This window comes from Ovis aries, chromosome 18, assembly GCF_016772045.2.
Source record: "Ovis aries strain OAR_USU_Benz2616 breed Rambouillet chromosome 18, ARS-UI_Ramb_v3.0, whole genome shotgun sequence".
NCBI lineage: Eukaryota > Metazoa > Chordata > Mammalia > Artiodactyla > Bovidae > Ovis > Ovis aries.
The window spans coordinates 22,464,205-22,485,321 of NC_056071.1; the positions used below are offsets into that span (position 1 = coordinate 22,464,205).

General features: G+C 46.8%; 1 protein-coding gene and 1 non-coding gene across 6 annotated transcripts in view; both read right to left on the minus strand.

The window, feature by feature from the left end:
• The window catches only part of HOMER2 (homer scaffold protein 2), a 137,806-nt gene that overhangs the window by 39,338 nt on the left and 77,351 nt on the right, over positions 1 to 21,117 (minus strand). For 4 of the 5 annotated variants that reach the window (XM_060401667.1, XM_015101913.4, XM_060401669.1 and 1 more), the window contains one exon: positions 7,031 to 7,187. Coding sequence is in view for 1 of the 5 variants with exons in the window: in XM_015101913.4 (XP_014957399.1) it covers positions 7,031 to 7,187 (157 nt within the window). In the remaining 4 variants the exon portion in view is untranslated. Of the gene's footprint in view, positions 1 to 7,030; positions 7,188 to 9,161; positions 9,193 to 21,117 lie in introns of those variants that run through there. The other variant, XM_060401666.1, reaches the window with a different exon arrangement.
• On the minus strand, positions 1,299 to 1,371 carry TRNAT-UGU (transfer RNA threonine (anticodon UGU)). Its single transcript has one exon. It is a non-coding gene; the product is annotated as a tRNA-Thr (tRNA).

Genomic DNA, 21,117 nt, shown 5'->3' on the forward strand with positions numbered 1-21,117 from the left:
ATAATTGGTGGAGAGTTGATTGACAGATTAATTAGGCAGGTGTGAGCTGGGTGCATGGAGACTGTGAGGACAGTGCAGGGACCTGGGGCTAGCTGTTGCTGCTGCCCTTTGGCTTTAAAGGATGAGGAGGTGTGGGAATTTCCTGGTGGTCCGGTGGTAAAGACTCTATGCTTCCACTGTAGGGGGCGTGGGTTCCATCCTGGTCAGGGAACCAATATCCCACATGCCTCGCAGTGCATTCCCCAAATTAAAAATAAATCAATTAAAAAAATGAAGGATGAGGGAGTGAAGAGGCTGTGGGACATGGAAGGAGACAGTCACAGAGCACAGGCTGTGTTAACAAGAGAGGTGACCTCCTGCGGAGGGCCGCACCAGCACATGGTGAGCCCCCCCAGGAGAGGAAGTCCACAGGACAAATGCCCTCAACTCTGCCATTCTGATTTCCCACCACCCACCAGAGCCAAGCAGAAGCCAGTGGCCTTGCAAGCCCTCCAATGTCATCAGCAGGGCAGCCCCCCGGGGACCAGAGCGGAGTGAAGAAGGGTAGAGGATGAATGAGGAGGTGAAAAGATGATCCAGCACATGGTGCTTCCACTCACTCAGCAAGCACTCACTGAACGTTCACCGTGTGCCTGGGATCCTGCTGGCCAAAGGAACAAAAAGGAAGGAGTCAAGAGTCCTGCCCTTGGGACTTCCCAGGTGGTCCAGTGGCTAAGGCTCTGCACTTTCACTGCAGGCAATCGGGGTTCAATCCCTGGTCAAGGAAACAAGATGATTCCACATGCCTTGCAGTGTGGCCAAAAAAGGAAAAAAAAAAAAAGATTAAAGCACAACCTTTAATGTGGACTCCTGATCCCTATGCCTACTCCTTTCTTTTTCTGTGAATTCCCTCTGAAACTTTCATGGAGGAGAAAGAGAGACTCCTCGGGAAAGACTCAATTCCTGCAGAGCCCTGAATTCAACTTCTCAGAAAATGCACAGAACACATGCCATTAAGAGGTACTTGGGAGAAGCAAAAAGCTAAGTGCCTCCAGTCTCCCGTCTGGCTCCAGACTTCAGAGGAGGCTGCTTGTCGCAAAATGTGAGGCAGGTCCCCTGGATTCCTTTTCAAGGTAAGTTTTCCTCAATCCAAGGAGAGAGAAGCTGGAAGGACATAGAAATTTTCCACAAGAGGCTGGGAATGACTTATGGCAATCAAAAGACTTTGTGCCTGCTTCCAGAAAAGGTATTAATAGACTATTTTTAAAAACATTTTAAAAAAATATGTGGGCCACGGTGTATGGCATGTGGGGTCTTAGTTCCCTGACCAGGGATCGAACCCATGCCCCCTACATTACAAACGTAGAGTCTTAACCACTGGACCATCAGGGAAATCCTATCAATAGATGCTTTTATTCTTTTTTATTTTAAAAAAGTCAGGGAAGAAAAGAAACCAACATTCACTGAAATCCTACTATGTGCTGAGAACATTTCCTATGCTTGCCCCTTTAGTTGAAAGTGGTCTATATTGATTCAAAAGAGGAAGCTATAATGTGAGAGTTGGACCATAAAGAAGGCTGAGCACCCAGGAATTGATGCTTTTGAATTGTGGTGCTGGAGAGGACTCTTGAGAGTCCTTTGGACTGCAAGGAGATCAAGCAAGTCAATCCTATAGGAAATCAACTCTGAATATTCATTGGAAGGACTGATGCTGAAGTGGAGGCTCCAATACTTTGGCGAGCTGATGTGAAGAGTGAACTCATTGGAAAAGACCCCGATGCTGGGAAAGATTGAGGGCAAGAGGAAAAGGGGGTGACAGGGGATGAGATGGTTGGATGGCACCACTGACTCAATGGACATGAGCTTGAGCAAACTCTGGGAGATAGTGAAAGACAGGGGAGCCTGGCATGCTGTGGTCCCTGGGGTTGCAGAGAGTCGGATACGACTTAGTGACTGAACAACAACAGCAACAATCATAATAATGGGTGGAGAAGGGGACCCTGACTGTGTCCTTGAAAGCAATTTCCATTCCTAGAAGAAAACACCAAACAAGTCAGGGTTTCAGGGCTTGTATCTTCTGAACCTTGGTGATCAGGCAGAACACAGCAGGTGCTGCTAAATATTTCCAGACTGGATGACCTCTACGGACTCTTTCGATACAGGCTTCTGTAATCCTATAAATAACTGAGAACCAAGGGCAGGAGAGCCATCCAGAGCCCCTGGGAGAAACACCTGCTCCAGGCAGATCCTGTCCATGGGTGCAGGCAATTTCTCATAAGGATGGCAATGATTAACGCTGCCTGCAAAGAGTGCCAACAGCACAATGAAATCAAGTGCTGCGATGGCTCAATTAACAAATGCTCTGGGAACGGAGTTCCTCCGTAATGGAGTTGGCGGTTCTGGGCAGAAACTCGCCATCACTCACACAGCTGTTGGTTGCGGCTGTGGGTGATATGACGGCTTGCATCAGGGCTCCGGGAAGCTGGGAGGTGGGAGGTAGCCTCACATGGCTCCCCTCTGTGTATGCTCAGGGCTGACCTGGGGTGATGTGCTGAGGCTTCCATCCTGGCTCCCTCTTGGTAGTGACCCTCCTCTTGGCCTGTGGACATGGCACACCTCCTGCAGGCCTGACCCCATCCGCCGTCCACATCTATGGCGTCGCCCATGCTAGCTTGGTGCTGGGACCCCACAGGCAAGCCAGGCCTGCTCCTCCAAGAGCACAGTCTCCTGGCAGCCCCCCCTCCCCAGAAATGGATCCACAGAGGCCCCAGGCAGCGCTGGAGCTATGTATTCCCACCAATATAGCCTTGAGGGGCAGCTGTGACTGAGGTGTGAAATACTCTCCCTGGAAGAAGCAAGCATCTAAGTGTTTCAGGAAGGAGGAGACACAGGTCTGAGCACAGGTTTCTCCTATGATAAGCAGCACTCATGGCTCTCAGGGGAAGGAGGGGGCCTCCTGGCAGCCTTCCCCAAGGAGAGCATGGCGAGTGCTGGGACAGGGCAGAGGGGCCACTGTGCCTGCTGCGAACGACAGCTGTGACAGCTGCTGCTGTATCCCCTCCCTTCACGGGGAGCCCTGCTCTGTGGGGTGCCCATGGTGGGCTCCACGGCTGTGTCCTTTGCTCACCACAACCTTCGAGTCCTGTTCACACCGGCAGCCTGTCCCTGAAGCAAATGCACTGCTTCATCTGGGAGGGGCTACAGCAGCGGAGGGACAGCTGGCCCAGCGGCATCGAGCACACGACCTGATATGGCCAGGCCAGGAGAGAGAGGCAGGACAGGAGGCCCAAGGGCAGAGCTGCAGCCCGTGGGCCAAGGCACAGCCCCCGAGGCGCAAAGCACCTGACCATCTGTCATCTCAGTTCAGATAACACTTGGAAGCAAAGGCCTAAAACAAAGCGGAGTTGTCCCAACGTGGTGGGACACAGAGATGGGGAGCTGGAAGCAGGGGCAGGACGCAGAGGGGCAGCGGACAAGAGTGGCACGACCCTGGCTCAGATCAGCATACCGTGCCCGGCTCCAGTCCCCGGGAAGAAAGGAGATCCATCTGGCACTGGGGCAGGGTGGAGGCTGGGGCTGTGGAGCTAAGGAATTCAGCCACAGGTGGGAGGAGGAAGGTGCAGAAGACTGGGTGGTGGCCATCGCCACGCTGGGGTCCTTCTCCGTGTCTCACCTGATGTGTGGAGCACCTGGAGGTACAGGAGCTGACCTAGAACTGGCCAAGCAGCTCCAGGAAAGGTCTAGCAGGGCTGAGGCGGCCTGGGCATCCCTGTCTGGTATCCTGTGCTTCAGCTCTCAGGACAGGACACTCGTCCCCTACCCTCAGCCCCAAGTGCCATTCACAGTCACTGAACAACTAAGGCCAGCCCCGCCCACTACCTGGGCCTTCTGGGCCTTCTGCTCCATCACAGGACACTCCCCTTTGCAGAACAAGGCCCAGTCACAGTGTATCTGCCCTGTTGCTTAGGCAGAAGCTCTAGGTGGGCCCCTGGAACTCCAGGTGGTCGGGTATCATAGGAGGGGTGGCTGGAGATCCTTGGGCTCCAGCGCTGGATTCCAGGGGCAACTCACAGCCTGAGGTCCCCATTCTCACTTTCTTTTTGGCTGCACTGGGTCTTAGCTGTGGCACTCGAGATCTTAGATCTTCACTGGGGCACATGAAGAAGGGATCTTCGTTAGTTCCATGACCAGGGATCGAACTCAGGAGTGCTGAGTGCAGCATCTTAGCCACTGGACCATGAGGGAAGTGCCCCCTTTCCCACTTCTTAAGTGACTCCTAACTTGATGGAGGCCCCACACTGAGCTTGAACTAACTCTCTTCTGTAGTGGGGGCCCTCCACCCATCCGATTGCTCAGAGCTGGCTCCTCTGGCTCTGACCCCACCACTGTCTCAGCTTCAGGAACTGCAGAGCTGTGTGCTGCAGTGGCTGACACGCTGACACATTACTCAGAGCCCAGCTAATAGGACTAAAACACTTTCTCTAGGAAAGTCATTTGATCTGTATTTAAGCCCACTCTATCCTTGGATAACTCAGCTGACAAAAGTGCAAACCCATCTCAAGGGATGGAGGATGAACTGACAGGATCTCCAGATAAAAGAAAGCAAGACAGCTTGATTCACCACTCTGAGCAGAACATCCTGGCAAGAGTCTAGGAGATTCCAGTCCAAAAGCACAGAGAAGGAAAGCGGTAACACAACGGCATTATCACCATGTTTCCCAGAGGAAGGAAAAAAAAACAAAAGCAAGTTTCAGATACTCAATCCTCAGACACAAGGTGTCTACCTACTATGCGCCAGGCACTTGCACACTCCCTGAGTGCTCACTGGATCCCTGCCACACCTGATTACCCAGCTTGCAGCAGGAAGTGTGCTCTAACTCAGAGAGCTGGGAGCTGGGATCTGAGGACCTGGGCACAGGCAGCAGTCTGTCAAGCCTCAAAAGCAGCGTAAACTTAGCCAGTCACTGCCTGTCTTTGACTTGAGCCATAAAATAGGAGTAAGGGCTGTGGCAACCTGAAGGAAGAGAGAGGACGGCGAGGCCAAGCTCCTCTATCTGCAACCTCAGTGGTGCTGAGAGTACAAAGGAGGCCTTTAGAGAACTTAAGCTGAAGGGAGAATTTGCCTGAAGACGGGAGCCTCATCAAAAGATCCGGGGCACCACAAGCTCTCACACCGTTCCTGAGGGATCCTCAATGGAGGCTTCCTGTGCCTCCTGCTCCGTGGTCGTGGGGCTCATGGAGGGAGGAGCCCACAGCCAGGCCCCATTCTGCCAACCAGCCTGCACCCAAAACTCCCCTGCTTCCAAATGCCTAGGAGCACCGACCAGACACACTGTAGGCAGGAGGCCAGTCAGAAGGCTACTGCAACAGTCTGAGCAAGACTGCACCGGGACAAGAGTCATGGCCTTGAAATCTAGAACGAGGCATAAACGTGAGACTGACTTCCATGTGATCAGCTAAAAGGGAACTGACCCTGTGCTTTTCCATTTGCTTTCTTTTTAAAAATATTTTCTGGCAACAAATGACTGGGAAATGAAAACGGAGAGGTGGTTTAGAGGACAAATAAGGGTATTCAGCTTCAGATACACTGAATTTCTGGTGACAGCAGATAATCCATGTGAAAATGTCCATCAGGATGAACACAGATCAAAGACACAGAAGAAATTATGAAGCATCGAGTCTAGCTTTTTTCTTTTGTAAACTTGGTGATATGTCTATTGATCACCCTTCTTTATTCTGCTCCCATAATAATAAGGCAAAATACTGAGGAAGGGATTTCCCTGGGGGCCCAGTGGCTAAGACTCTGAGCTCCCAACATAAGAGACTTGGGCTCAATCACTGTCAGGGAACTAGAACCTAAATGTCGCAACTAAGACCTGGTGCAGTGAAATAAATAAATATCTTTTAAAATATTGAGGAAGACAGCAGAATAATGAAAACACCAGGAAAAAAATATTTCAAGAAATACTCTAAAACCACTTAATAAAATTCAACTCCCATAGCTAATAACACCAAAACCAAACAAGATCTAACACCTAAGGCTGGCAAGGATGCAATAAACTGGCATTCTCATACATGCTGGAGGACAGAACTCTTCGGAAAGCCACTTGGCAATATTCATCAAGAGCCACTAAGTATTAATATCTTGACCTATAACATTACTTCCAGGAATCTGTTCTAAGGAATTATCCAAAAGAAAGCAACAGGCACGGGACTTCTGTGGTGGTCCAGTGGCTAAGACTCCATGCTCCTGATACAGGGGGCTTGGGTTTGATCCCTGGTCAGGGAACTAGATCCCATGGCTGCAATGAAGAGTTCACCTGCAGAAACTAAGACCCGGAGCAGCCAAATTCTTTATTTATTTAAAAAAGTAATAAACAGATAACAAGGGTCATCTGTTTCATGAAGATGCTCATTATCTACAATAGTGAAAAAACTGAAAGCTACTTCAGTATCTAACCATAATGGGAGAGATTAAGGACATTATAGGTCCTTGGTATAATTATCAAAATGGCATTAAAATGCTACTTACGAAGACAATGTGCTAACAAGGAAATCTATTCTTTTAAATGTCATACAGAATGAAGTAAGTCAGAAAGAGAAAAACAAATATCATATATTAATGCATATATGTGGAATCTAGAAAAGTGGTACAGATTAACTTATTTGCAGGGCAGAAATAGAGACACAGGTAGAGAAATGTATGGACACCAAGAGGGGAAAAGCGGGGTGGTATGAATGGGGAGATCGGGATTGACACACATATATTACTGTGTATAAAATACAGAACCTGCTGTACAGCACACGGGGAAAAAAGAAGGTACAATCTGTTTGCAAGACATATTACTGGAGAAGGGAATGGCTTCTCACTCCAGTATTCTTGCCTGGAGAATCTCACGGGCAAAGGAGCCTGGCGGCTACAGTCCATGGGGTCGCAAAGAGTTGGATATGTTTGTAGGACATACAGTAAGTGAACCTTAAAAATGTATCATATTGCTTTTGATGAAAAATAAGTGACTGGGAAGGTTCAAATGAGCCGGTGAAATGGTACCTTCGCTCCATCCACACTGATGATCCGATAGCTGTTTCTTGTGACATCGTAGAAGTAGGAGACGGTGACAGCCTGCTTGCTTGCAGGCACCCAGTTCTTCTTGGTGCTGGGGTCGATCTGGAAGACATGCGCTCGGGTAGTGAAGATGGGCTGTTCTCTGCAAGAGGAGAGACGGGCCCGTGAGTTGATGGAACATGGCTTCATGTATAATTTATGATTTCTAAGCCACCTAAGATTTTAATCATTTATGGGGAAAGTTACATATGCATGAGAACAATGAAAACAAGAAAAGGGAAGAGAGGAGGTAAAAACCAGACACCTGAGGAGTGGTTACTGAAACCCAACACCCTGAGGCTGAGGGGCAATTGGCTTAATGAGCAATTTGCTTAAAGGCAACTCCTGGTGCAGGGTTTTTGCATCCCAGTCAAGGGTCCTGTTCTTTTTCTGATATCCTCTTGGCAGTTTTTAGGGCTTTGCAACATATGTATTGGCAGGTACGGATTCTGCAACAGTTTTAAGATTTTGCAAGCCATTTGTGACTTCATACTATATTTCTATGGGCTTCCCAGGGGGCTCAGTGGTAAAGAATCCATCTGCCAAGCAGGAGATGCAGGTTCAATCCCTGGGTGGGGAAGATCCCCTGGAGGGGCAAATGGCAGCCCACTCCAGTATTCTTGCCCGGGAAATCCCATGGACAGAGGAGCCTGGTGGGCTACAGTCCATGTAATTGTGTCCCCTACAGTTATGGGGACACTACTTAGCAACTAAGCAACAACTGTATTTCTACTAAATACTTCTCATATTTGCAGCATTTTATGAATGATGCATTCATTCATAATTGAGCCTTAAAGTTTTATATTTCCAACTTACAAATCTTTGGGTTTTATGCAGTATTCATCAAATCTCTTTTGCTATTCTTGTCCCTGCATTGTTGTTTTTTCACTCACACGCCTGTAAACTCTTAATGTGATTATTAACCAAATTAGCATGGTGTCTATGTTTCTATTAAGTGAGGAATTAATTAGATCTTGACAATAGCATTAACAAGGCAGATGAATAAAAACTATAATGGATTTAACTGCATTTCATATTTTAATGTGTCTGCTTCACAAAGTAGCACAAAATAAATCACAGACTCATTACAAAATATAATTTCTTAAAATTTAATTATTTTTGAAGAAAGGTAATTCAGGTTAACTGGCTGGAAAATCCTTTCCAAATAAGACAAAATGGGGGTGGGGGGAAGCTACCGCACCAGGATGTAAAAATAATCCTCTCATTCATAAAATGCTATCGATTTAGTAAGCACTTATGAGAGACAAAAAATTAAATCAAAATTAGAAAAATTAATTTTTTTAACACTCACAATTCAAAGAGATGACATAAAAGAATGGGACATCCAAGTGGAAACAGAAGATAAAATCATAAGGAAAGAGTGAATTTTAAGTGCTCTGGTTTCTGAAAGGAGTGGTTTTGGGTAAAGTCGTCTATGAACCCATCCTGACTAAACAAGGCTCATTATTGGAAAGGAAACCCTTTCTTAAGAGAGAAACTGTATCCTAGAAAAGCAATTTACAAGGCATTTCACCCCACGCAAGAGATACTGAGTAACACAATGAATACCAGCATTAGCCATCAACTGCGACTGTAGATAATGCAGAAAACTTCCTCATGACTATTTCTCTGAATGAATAAAAGCCAAGGGCACGCTCTTCCTGCTACTTCAATGCAGCTGTTTCTAGAGCTCAGCTTTCCAGAAGGGACCGAGCTCAGCACTCCTAGCCCCCCGAAACCTTCCCCTGTACGTCCCAGGAGCAGGTTAAGAGCCTCCTTATGTGGATCATAAGGACGCTTGTCTTCCTGCCACGGTGACCAGGTTCACCCACCCACTCAGTCCCAAACTGACACGCTTCTGGCCACAGGATGACAGCTGTGGAAACAAAGGAATATTCTCACTGTAGTGTTCTGCATCTGTTGTTGAGAGGGGGACCAGCCGTTGGGGAGCATGTGTGTGCCCGTGAATACCAGCCCGCCTAATCAATCCACATGGGAAAGCCTTGCATCTGTACACTCCGTGCCACGTTTTGCTAACCAGACAAGTACAACACCAGAAAGGAAAACACTTGCTCACCTGGAGTTCTTCTGTATGTTTAAGAGGAGGGAGCGACTGAAAGGACAGGAATACAGAAAATCTTTTTAAAAGGATCGACTTATGCAAGGTATACAAATACCAAATCGTTGTTGTCTACTGAAACTAACAATGTTACATGTCAATTATACCTCAATTTAAACAAGAGAATTAAGCTAAAATCTCTGCTTCCTTTGCACAGAGCACTAACAAGCTGGGCAGGGACCCACCGTCAGGCAGGAGCCCTCCCAGGGGAGGGGGTCAGGCTTTCCCTTGTGTCCTCCACACTAGGGAACATGGATTGGGTCTGGATTTAGCACCCTGAGACTAGTGTTTCCTAAGTCTCTGATAGGAATTAGCTGTGGCACTCAGTAAAAATACGAGTTCCTGGGCCCCAGCTTAGCCCCATAGGAACCTGGCTGTGCAGGGAAGGGGCCTTCATAGTTCTGTCTTTTAAATTAATTAATGTTGGGCTGTGGGTCTTTGTTGCTGCATGGGGGCTTTCTCAAGTTGCAGCGCGCGGGGGCCACTCTCCAGTTTCCATGCATGGGCTTCTCACTCTTCTCTTGTGGAGCACGGGCTCTAGAGTCAGGGATGAGTGGTTGTGGCAGAGCATGGGCTTAGTTGCCCCATGGCATGTGGCATCTTCCTGGACCAGGGAGTGAACACATGTTCCCTGCACTGGAAGGCAGATTCTTAACTGCTGGATAATCAGGGAAGTCCCAGCTCTATATTTTAACAAGAGCTCCAGGTGATTTTTATCCTTAGGAAGCTCGCATTAGACATTATCAGATGATCTAGAAACAATGGAAGAAGTTGCCACTACAGCCAGCACCTCTCCTCCAGAATGACAAAAACAACTCGAAAACACCCGCCCACAGCTTGAAGAGGACAACAGAGGGGCCAAGAACAGGATCTTTGGTTGCAAAGGATGGGGGAGGGGCATGAAGAGGCAGAGGTGCTCTGGTCAGGACAGAGGGCAGCCTCTGGTGGTCAAGCTGTGACCTTCTGAGAGTGACTGAACAATGACAACACACAACCAGCGATGCAGGGATGTCGGGAGAGCACGGTGGGTGGGCTCAGCTGGCCACACCCTCGGTGTCTGCAGCCCGGTCTCCATGGTCAGGCCTCTGCCGGGGAAGTGGCTGTTCCGGTGCGGAGGGAGCACGGTGACCCAGGAAAGGAGCTGCAGGGAGACCCACTGACCCTATTCTGAGGGTGGGCCTCACAGGAGTTGCCACGGCTCTTCAAAGACCTGCAATCTCAGGCCTGGGGACCTGGGCTAGACAGGGCCAGTGTGGCACAGCTTTGAGCCCAGGAAACTACCCACAGTACTGGGATTTCTACATGAATAACCAAATCCTTGGCTTCTGGGGGAGTTCTGTTTTATTTTTCTAAAATTAAAAAAAAACTAGTGGTATTTAGGGACTTCCCTGGTGGTCCAGTGGCTGAGACTCTGTGCTGCCAATGCAGGGGACCCAGGTTCCATCCCTGGTCAGGGAGCTAGATCCCACATGCCTCAACTAAGACCCGGCACAGACAAAGAAATAAATAATAGTTATATTTTTTTAAAAGTACAAGAAAAAAATCTAATGGTATTTAAAGAAAAAGAAGAAAAAGACAGGATGGAAAGGAAAGTCAGTTAATATTTAGCTGGTATATGTTGCATGTATTCTCATTCAACCCTCTGGACGGAGCTGTAAATGGGGGAATTCGCTACATAGAAAAGTGAAGGTAGGGACTTCCCTGGAGGTCGAGTGGCTAAGACTCTGTGTTCCTATTGCAGGCGACCTGGGTTTTATCCCTGGTCACTGAACTAGACCCCACAGGCCACAACTAAGACCCAGTAAAGTCAAATAAATACTTAAAAGAAAAAGAATGAAATTGAGAGTTGCAGGATGATTTCAGGCAACATGGACAGCAAGCCTTTACACCTTCATGGGCAAAATCAGAGCGCAAACCTCACCACAAAAATCCAGAAAAGCAGACCCCGACTTGGAAAGAGCACCGTGCCCTACCGGAGAAAGTAAGAGCTGGAACTAGGACACAGAAGTCAGTTCCTATAAGTGTGCAGATCAGTATAAATAGAAAAACTCAAAGGAAACACAACTGTCCGTGCCAGGAGGCCACCTTTCCTTCCCAGCAGGGAAACGCCGAAGAGTGTACATCAGGAACAGAAGCTACCTTCATACCCAGTTTTATTCTCCTTTCTTTGGTGTTTGATGCTTAGGGAGTATATTTGAAATATACTCCCATTCCTTCTTCAGTGCTTTAAATAGAAAGCAGATGTTTCCGGATGGCAAACCGTTCCTTTAGGCAGACAATATAACCTACTGTTCCCTTGCACAGTCTTTTTAGAGCTGAATAAACACCAATTGCCGCTCATTGAACACATTTGGGAACCTGACAGTAATTGTCCCCAAGAATAATTAGACACTGCAAAACATATGTATGTTTGGAATATGAAAACCGCTCAGCAGAAAGGCCACTCCTGCAATGAACGATTTCTGGCTCCATGTGAAATGATTCTGCAAAGAACTGGCATGACTACTTTTTGCAGGAAAAAAAAGTAAAGTGATATTTTATTTAATCTCTCTATGCAGTACTCACTAGGCTTTTCCTGGTATGAACTTGTAAAACCTCATGATCCTTATTATTCTGACTTCTGTCTGATGTGAATGAAAACAAACCATTCAGTCATTATCTTACAGCCCTTTAAACATGTTCCAAAGTCTCCTAGGATGCCCTCATTAGTTTATCTTCCTTGGGTCTTAGATCCTTGCGCACATCATTCACACAGCTCCAAGAGAAGTGTTCGGCCCCAACCTCGATGGGGCACAGTCCACTCAGCTTCGAGGACCCTCCCTGGCTCTGTGCCCCACAGGGCCAGCTCCAGAAGCATCAGAGTGATCCATGGGTGCTGAGCACCTGGCCGTGCCCCCTCACCAGACAGGCTCTGTGCTTTCTGCTAGCACCTCCAAACCAAAGCACCTGCATTTTCACAGGACCATGAGCGTGCCCTTCACTGGGGCTAAAGCATCCTCCCCTTTGACTGGACTTCCACTAGTACTTTGAGTCCTACTATAGCATATTTTAAAAAATTTTTTTCCTAACTTAAAAAAATTTATTTTTGGTTGTGCATGGCCTTCATTGCTGTGCTGGCTTTCTCTAGTTGGGGAGGGCAGGGGCTACTCTTTGTGACAGTGTGTAGGCTTCTCACTATGGTGACTTTTCTTGTTGGGGCTCGGTAGTTCTGGTGCACGGCTTCAGTTGTTCAGCAGCATGTGGGATCTTACGGGACCAGGGATGTGAATCTGTTTCCTCTGCCTTGGCAGGCAGATTCTTAACCACTAGATAACCAGGGAAGTCCCCACCACAGCACTGTGAGACATCTAACTCATGCTCTGAAGATACAGGCCCTGGACTGAGCACCTGGCATGTGGGAACAGAAGGTGGCTCACCAAGCTCTCCGCCCTCGATCTACATCTAGGCCAACAGGCCCATGCTGGCAGGGTCAAGGCCCCAAGCCTAGGAAAAAGATCTGGTAGAAAAAGGAAATAATGGACAAAAGGTTCTAGCACATTCTTTCATAAAAAGAACCTACCAAACTGACGAGTATCTTGTAATTCTACTTTCATACAAAATCCCCATAATAAAGTTATCATTATTTGCAGATAATAGGATCACACATCTGGAACACCCAAAAAAATCAACTGAAAAAGTGACTGTGAATAATAAAATCCAGTAAGGTGACTAAGTAAAAAATTACCAAAGAAAAATAAAATCAATAGCCTTTCCAGATAGACATTATAATAGATTTTAAAAGATCCCATTTAGGACTTCCCTGGTGGTCCAGTAGTTAAGAATTCACCTTCCAGTGCAGGGAGTGCAGGTTCCATCCCTGGTCAGGGAACTAGGATCCCACATGCTGAACAGTATGGCCAAAAATTAAAAATAAATAAAAGATTCCATTTACAGTAGCAGTAAAAAAGATCAAATTTCTAGGAATCTATTTAAGAAGCCAGATCTGTTCAGAAAAAATAAAGATAACTTCTCAGGCAAACAAAAGAAAACCTTAATAAGTAAGACATCATGTTCTTACAGGGGAAGGTCAATATGAAGATGTCAATTACCGCTAAATTATATATACATCTTAAAAATGCCAGTATCAACAGAATTATTTTTAGAACTAGACAGAGTTATTCATGTGGAAGACTTAATATGAGAGGATAGCCAAGAAAATTCTGAAGATGAAGAACAATGAGGAGGTTTAGCCATAATTCAGCCAGATATTGAAATATATTATGATACGGGTCCAGCAAATGAAAAAATAGGTATGAGTAAATAACAGACAGACTAATGGAACAGACAGAATCTAGAAACAGAAGGGCAGGGAATTAAGTACACAATGCAGGCAGTACTATCCATCAGTGGGGACACGGAAATCATTCCCTAAACCCTCTTAGAACAACAGAATGGCACCTCCCTGGAGAAAACTTGCACCTTAGCCAGAATCCGTCTCCTTGCCCGGTCTCAGCCCCTTCAAGTGGGTCACGGCAGACCCATTCTGTTAAAGGGATTTCCACCTGCCCCCAAACTGCCCAGATTAACAAACCTGATAAATGAGAGCTATCACATAAGTCACGTTTGTCACAGACTTCCTACTCCACTGACTGGGGATCCCCTTCTTGGGTCACATTTACATCAGGGAACAGAATGAGGCAAGCATCCTGATGGAAGCTCACAGGCTTCCATGACGACGCTAGCTCTATGGGAGAGGGTCTGACAGTTTCTCAGGAGCTCTCAGGCCACGTCCTCCTGCAGGTCTCCTGTGATGTGGGTCTGACAGAGCTCGGGGGCTGGTTCACAGGCTGAGGGCCCACAGGTCTGTTACCATGTGCTCTGGGAAAGGCTCTGCACCGTCCCAAAGAGGTGCTGGGCCCAGAGCACCGGGAGAGGATCCCAGTCGTGGGGAGGGGGAGAGGCAGAATCTCAGAAAAGCAAATCTATGATGGAAGGCGAACATCTGCATGGGGGTGGGTGGCTGGGGCTTCTCTGAAGGATGCTGGATAGGTAAACATAAGATGGGAGGATGAGACCAAGGACAGGATCAAGGGAGAAAATAAAACAAAACTCACCAGCAACACTGCAATACCAGGACTTCCCTGGTATTCCAGCAGCTAAGACTCCACTCTCTCCAGGAACAGGGACGCAGACTTAGAGGACGGTCTTTCGGACACAGTGGGGAAAGGATAGGGAGAGACGAACTGAGAGAGTAGCGCTGAGGTGCACACACCGCCATGTGTATGACAGGCAGCTAGCAGGAAGCTGCTGCACGGCACAGGGAGCTCAGCTCAGCGTTCTGAGACGATCTCAAGGGGTAGGATGGGGCAGGGGTGGGAGGGCGGCCTAAGGGGAAGGGACACATGTATACATGGCTGATTCACGGTGTTATACAGCAGAAACTAACACTACATTATAATTATCCTCCAGTTTTTTTTTAAAAAAAGACCCAGTTCTCAAGATATTTTTTATTTAAAATGTCAACTATCACAATACACTGTACAATAAATAAAGACCTTAGAATCACACACTCATACAAGCACACACACAAAAGACTCTGCCCTCCCAATGCAGGGGGCCCAGTTTGATCCCTGGTTGGGGAACTAGACCCCATATGCCACAACTAAGATCCAGCAAAGTCAAACAGATAAATACTTAAAGCAAAAAAACCAGAAACACTGCAATCCCATCTTGTGTTCAAATGGCACCCTGCTACTCCTGCACAGAAACCCCTCTCCCTCTTCCAAACCCCACCTCTAACCCAGCCCAGAGCCCAGGAAATCATTGGGGTTTAGCATGTGAGGGGGAAATGACTCTGCAGACGTGACAGGTGTGCTCAGAGACTGGCAAGCGCCACTCAGGGATACAGGAAGGGGAGGCAAGAGACAAGGCCTTGAGGGTGGGCTGAAGCCAGGGGAACACTGAATGACCCACTCTTTAGATTTCTTTAAATCGGTTTTTCTCTTAGGGGCCACTGTCTCCAACTGTGCTCCATGGCCAATTTATGTCAAAGCTATTTTCTCTTCCAAATACATTCCAAGAAATATATATGTAGGAAAAATGTTAAATGCACTTGGATAGTTGTTCTCACAATTATGAGATATCATCGTTTAGAGATTGTGTTCTCTACCCAAGGCTTCCGAGGAATCACCAACACCTGTCTTTCGAGCCTCATACACACGTGTGACCTGCACTTACAAAGCAGCCACTGCACCAACATGTGGACGGCATCTTAGTTTTAGGATTTCAACATACATTTGTGATGTAGTCTATATGCAGCATATTGAACAGTTACACTAAAGAACTCACTCCCCTGGAATCTATGGTGAAAGATCGGAGTCCTCAAAGTAGAGTTTTATGATTCACGTGCTATGAACCCCAAAAGCCAAGAATCAGAAAACATCCAAGGGATGATTTCTAAAAAGCCAGGTGGCGAGCTGCCAAGCCATAATGATTAATGATTCCTGGGACAGCTAATTCAAAAGAGTGCAAAACACTGCCCAAAAAGCAGTCGGCGTTGTTCCTTATGCTGTAACATGTCTGTGCGTGGAGGTATTCCTGTTACACTAGATGAAAACAAAATACAGAAGACTTCACGCCAGGTCTGTTTTGAAGACATGACTCATCAATATCATTCCTAATACTAAGCAGATATTATTTTCTTACAGGACTGAACAAATAATGTTTTCAATTTTAAGTGTGGAGGGCTTTTGTATTCATCTATAGTAAACATAAAGTGGGGAGAATGGGGAGTGACTGATAATAATACGTTCTGGGTTTCTTAGAGGAGGAAAAAATGTTCTAGAGTGAGATGGTTTTGATGATTGTACAAGCTCTGAATATAGGGTAAAAAACAATGAATTGTATATTTCATATAAGTAAATTGTATGGTGTATGAGTTATAGCTCGGTAAAGCTGTTTTTGTTTGTTTGTTAGTAAGATCAAGTGTGGAAAAGGATAAGAGAGAAAAAAGAACCATGTTTTCTGGTTTGGGCAGTTGAGAGGAAATATGAGTCCTGAACAGTGGACCTTGTTTATGAACCATCTAGAAGAGATGTGAGAAGGCAACTGGGACCCCTACTTGGAGTGACTGCAAGGTTAGGAGACTAGACTGGGAAACCCACTGCAACAGCTGAATAAAAATCAGGGGTGGGGGACTTCCCTGGTGGTCCAGTGGCTAAGACTCCATGCTCCCAATGCAGGGGCCCTGGGTTTGATCCCTGGTCGGGGAACCAGATCCCGCATGCCACGACTAGATCCTGCATGCCACAAGGAAGACCGAAGATCCTACATGTGTCACAACTAAAGACCGGGAGCAGCCAAACATATGAATAAATTAAAAAAAAAAATCACAGGTAAATGAGACCACGCAGGGAGAGTTCCCAGGGAGAGAGGAGAAAATGGACCACCCAGCTGAGAGGCACCCAGGACAGGGGCAGGAAGAGAAGCCCTCCTCAGAGATGAAGGACCAGGCAGGGAAACAGCAGGGGAGCAGGGAAAAGCATTGGAGCATTGGAGCAGGTCAGGCTGCCTAAGCTTTGCAAAAATCCACTTGGTTCCATACCATCCTGAAAGCCCACCACATAACCGTCCAACCTTTATCAGGAAAGGAAAACAGAGTGATGGACATCCGAAATATATACTGAAATGACTTGACAGTGCCCATTTCGTGTCAAGAACATAACAGGGTTGGGGTTTTCCTTTTTTTTAATGGTATGTTTTTAATTGGAGTACAATTGCTGTACAGTTGGTTTCTGCTGCACAACAATGTGAATCAGCTCTATGTACTTTGGCCACCTCATGCGAAGAGGTGATACAGGAAGGGGAGGCAAGAGACAAGGCCTTGAGGGTGGGCTGAAGCCAGGGGAACACTCACTGGAAAAGACTCATTGGAAAAGACTTTGATGCTGGGAGTGATTGGGGGCAGGAGAAGAAGGGGACGACCGAGGATGAGATGGCTGGATGGCATCACTGACTCGATGAACGCGAGCCTGAGTGAACTCCAGGAGTTGGTGATGGACAGGGAGGCCTGGCGCACTGCGATTCATGGGGTCGCAAAGAGTCGGACACGACTGAGCGACTGAACAGAACAGATACCTATGACCCCTGCCTCTTGGACTGTCCTCCCACTCACCCTACCCCATCCCACACCTCTAGGTCCTCACAGAGCACCGGGCTGAGCCCCCTGTGCTATACAGCAATTTCCCACTAGCTATCTATTTTACACATGATAGTGTATATATATATCAGCACTACTCTTTCAATTTGCCCCCACCTCTCCTTCCCCCTCTGTGTCCACAAGACCATGCTCTACGCCTGTGTCTCTATTCCTGCCCTGAAAATAAGTTCTTCAGTACTATCTTTCTAGATTCTAGATTCTGTATGTATAATATATGATATTTGTTTTCTTCTTTCTGACTTACTTAACTCTGTATAATAGGGTCTAGGATCTAGGGTCACCCACCTCACTACTCAAATCTGTTCCTTTTTATGGGTTTGGTTTTAATTCTAGTTCCTTTCATGGGTCTGTCTACCTGTCAGAGACACAGCTGAAGAGGAGGAGGGCTGCTTCTCTTCATTAAGAATAAGGGGAAAATCGGTTTAGGAACAGTACATGCACCCAAGGAGGACCTGATCACCTTTATGACCTTGGTCAAGTCACTTCCCTTGACCTTAACAGAAGCCCGGTCTGCTCTCAGATTAAATGTGACAATGTCTGCAAAGCACTTTTTTGTTAGTAATAGCAGCCTGTTAAAAGAATATTGTGATATGTTAATTACAGGTGTGAGACATCGCTGTGGGGAAGATAATCCCCTTCACCTTAGACAGCTCCATACCACCAAAGAGGACTAGCACTCTCTCTGTTATCATCAGCAAATTAAACAGAAAAGAATCTTCAAAAAGAATACCTGTGCACTTTCATAATTAACAAAATTTTTTCATAGCTTAAAAAGTTTGTTTATAAGCCTTTGTTATTGTTGTTTAGTCAACAGTCGTGTCTAACTCTTTGTGACCCCCTTGACTGCAGCACACCAGGCTCCCGTGTCCTTCACCATCTCCGGGAGCTTGCTCAGATTCATGTCCATTGGAGTCCATGATGCTATCTAACCATCTCATCCTCTGTCACCCCCTTCTCCTCCTGCCCTTGTTCTTTCCCAGAATCTGGGTTTTTTCCAGTGTTGGCTCTTCGCATCAGGTGGCCAAAGTATTGGAGCTTTAGCATCAGTCCTTCCAATGAACATTCAGGGTTCATTTCCTCCTGGGGCTTGTTTTTTCCTCTCCTGGCAAAGAGTACTATGGCAAACTGGTTTTGTAGTTCACTTTTTTTCTTTTAGGTTCCCCAGGCAGCAGCATCAGGGATCCTGGTACCAGTTCTAGAAGCCCTGTGTGTGTGCTAAGTCACTTTAGTCGTTTCTGACTGTGTGACTCCATGGCCTGTAGCCCGCCAAACTCCTCTGTCCATGGGATTCTCCAGCAAGAATAGTGGAGTGGGCTGCCATTTCCTTCTCCAGGGGTTCTTCCCAAACGCAGGGGTCAAACCCAAGTCTCTTACATTTCCTGCCCTGGCAGGCACATTCTTTACCACTAGCACCATCTGGAAAGCCAACCCTGGTTAAATATACACCTTACCACTCTGAATTTGGGTTCGGGGGAGGGGGGGAGTTCTTTTTGTTTTCCTAGGAACCTCTTGTTTAAAATTAGAATCACACGGTGTCAATAGGCTGGTAACTTGCCAAGTCAACGGCAAAAGTGTAAAATACAAAACCAAAGGTGCAGACATACCTCAAAAGAGCATTTGCGTTGTATTCATCTACACCATCAGCCTGTCTCCCAGACTGGTAGATATTTCGTGTGTGCACTACAATAAAATGTTCTCTACAACAAGTAGGTGCCAAGGATAGAGTTGCCAGATTCGGCACACGCACACACACACACAAATACAGAACTGGAAAAACTTTTATTTGATGGATATCTTCAAATTATTTTTATTGAGCTATAAATCAGACAACATAAAACTCATCCTGTACAGTTCAGGGACTTCCCTGGTTAGGACTCTGCGCTCCCAATGTAGGGGATCTGGGTTCAATCTCTGGTCAGGGAACTAGATCCTGCATGGCACAACTAAGACCTGGTGCAGCCAAATAAATTTTTTTTTTTGAAGTGTACAGTTCTGTGGTTTTTAGTTTATTTAGCGAATTGTACAGCCATCACCACTATTTAATTTCAGAGCATTGTCATCTCCCCTAAACCCCATCCTCATTAGCAATCACTCCCATTCCTCCCTCCTTTAGCCCCAGGCAACCCCGATCTACCTTCCATCTCTATGGATCTGCCTGTTCTAGACATTTCATACACATAGAATCACAATATGTGGCTTTCTGTGTGTCTGGCTTTTTTCACTGAGCACAGGGTCTTCAAGGTTTATCCATGACGTAGCATGCATCAGTACTTCATTCCTTTCTGTGGCTGAGCTATTAGTCCACTGCATGGATACACTACATTCTGTCTCTCCATTCATCAGCTGATGGACATTTGTACTGCATCCATCTTTTGGCTGTTATAAATAATGCTGCTACGACTATCTGTGTACTAGATTTATGTGGACATGTTTTCTTGGCTCTTGGAGTTTATACCTAGGTGTGGAATAGTCATATGGTCATATGGTGACTCTATGTGTAACTTTTTGAGGAACTGCCAGGCTTATTTCCAAAGAGGCTGCACCATTCTGTCCCCTCACCAGTGCTGGATGAGTGTTCCAATGTGCTGCATCCTTGCCAGTATCTGTTACTGTCTTTTTTATTACAGCCCTCCCAGTGGGCATGCAATGGAGGGCAATGGATACTTAGCATATCTCCAGGGGAACAGTGGCGCACCTCACTGAAGGTGACCTACTCCCCAGGCAGACAGAATGTGTGCCCACTCTGGGCCTCCATTGTTTTTCCTGGGACACTGCTGTCCCAGGGAGGAACCCACCTCATGCTAGGCTGCCTATTTTACCGTCTCTTTTCTTTCTTTCTTTCTGTCGATCAATTGATTGATTGATCAATCGCACCATGCAGCCTGCAGGATCTTAGTTCCCCAATGAGGAAGCCCAGAGTCTTAACCACTTGGACCACCAGGGAAGTCCCTCTTGGGGTCTTTTATTAACAGGAGGATTTTTTTAATGCTTTCAGAAATACTAAAAACACAGAAAATGGGGGTTTAGAAAGGGGCGAGAAAGGAGTTCAGTAAATACCAAAGCAAATGGTTTTTTTTTTTTACAGAAGGCAACCTTGAGAGATACAAGCAAACCTGCAGATGGTGGGCGGGCCGTATTTCAAAGACTAAGAAGATGCTCTATGGGGTTCTGCCATGCTCCACATGTGCAGAGTGGCCTGGGCAGAGCTGAAGCTCAGCACCCTTGTGGCTGGGGGAGAGGTGTTTACAGAAGTGCCCGGTGCCTCAGGAGCATGTCCGCAGTTCTTACTTTGCTTCCAGGCCACCGTGACCATCTCATAGAGGCTTGAGTTACAAGAAGAGATCACTAGATCCTTCCAAAATTTCTCGCATGCAGCTGGAAGCCCCCTGGCCTCTCCTGGCCAATGGTGCCTGCTGGTAGAGATGGGGAGCCTGACCTGGTACCGATAGCCCAAGGAACCCACCTTCCTGCCCGCCTTGTCTCGGTCACTGTTCTTGCTTCTGTGGTTTCACCCAAACAGCAGCCCTCTCTCTGGCTACCTACCTTAAAGCTGCAGAAGCCACTGCTTAGAAGAGTAAACTATTAACACGACAGGCGGACAGTGATCACACAGCGAAGCTCTGCACGTCTTAGCAAACGGTTCTCATCCCACTCTGCTTGGACCCTTTTCTCTGGACTCCTAAGTCTAGGCTCCCTGCAAGGTAGAGTCCCTCAGCC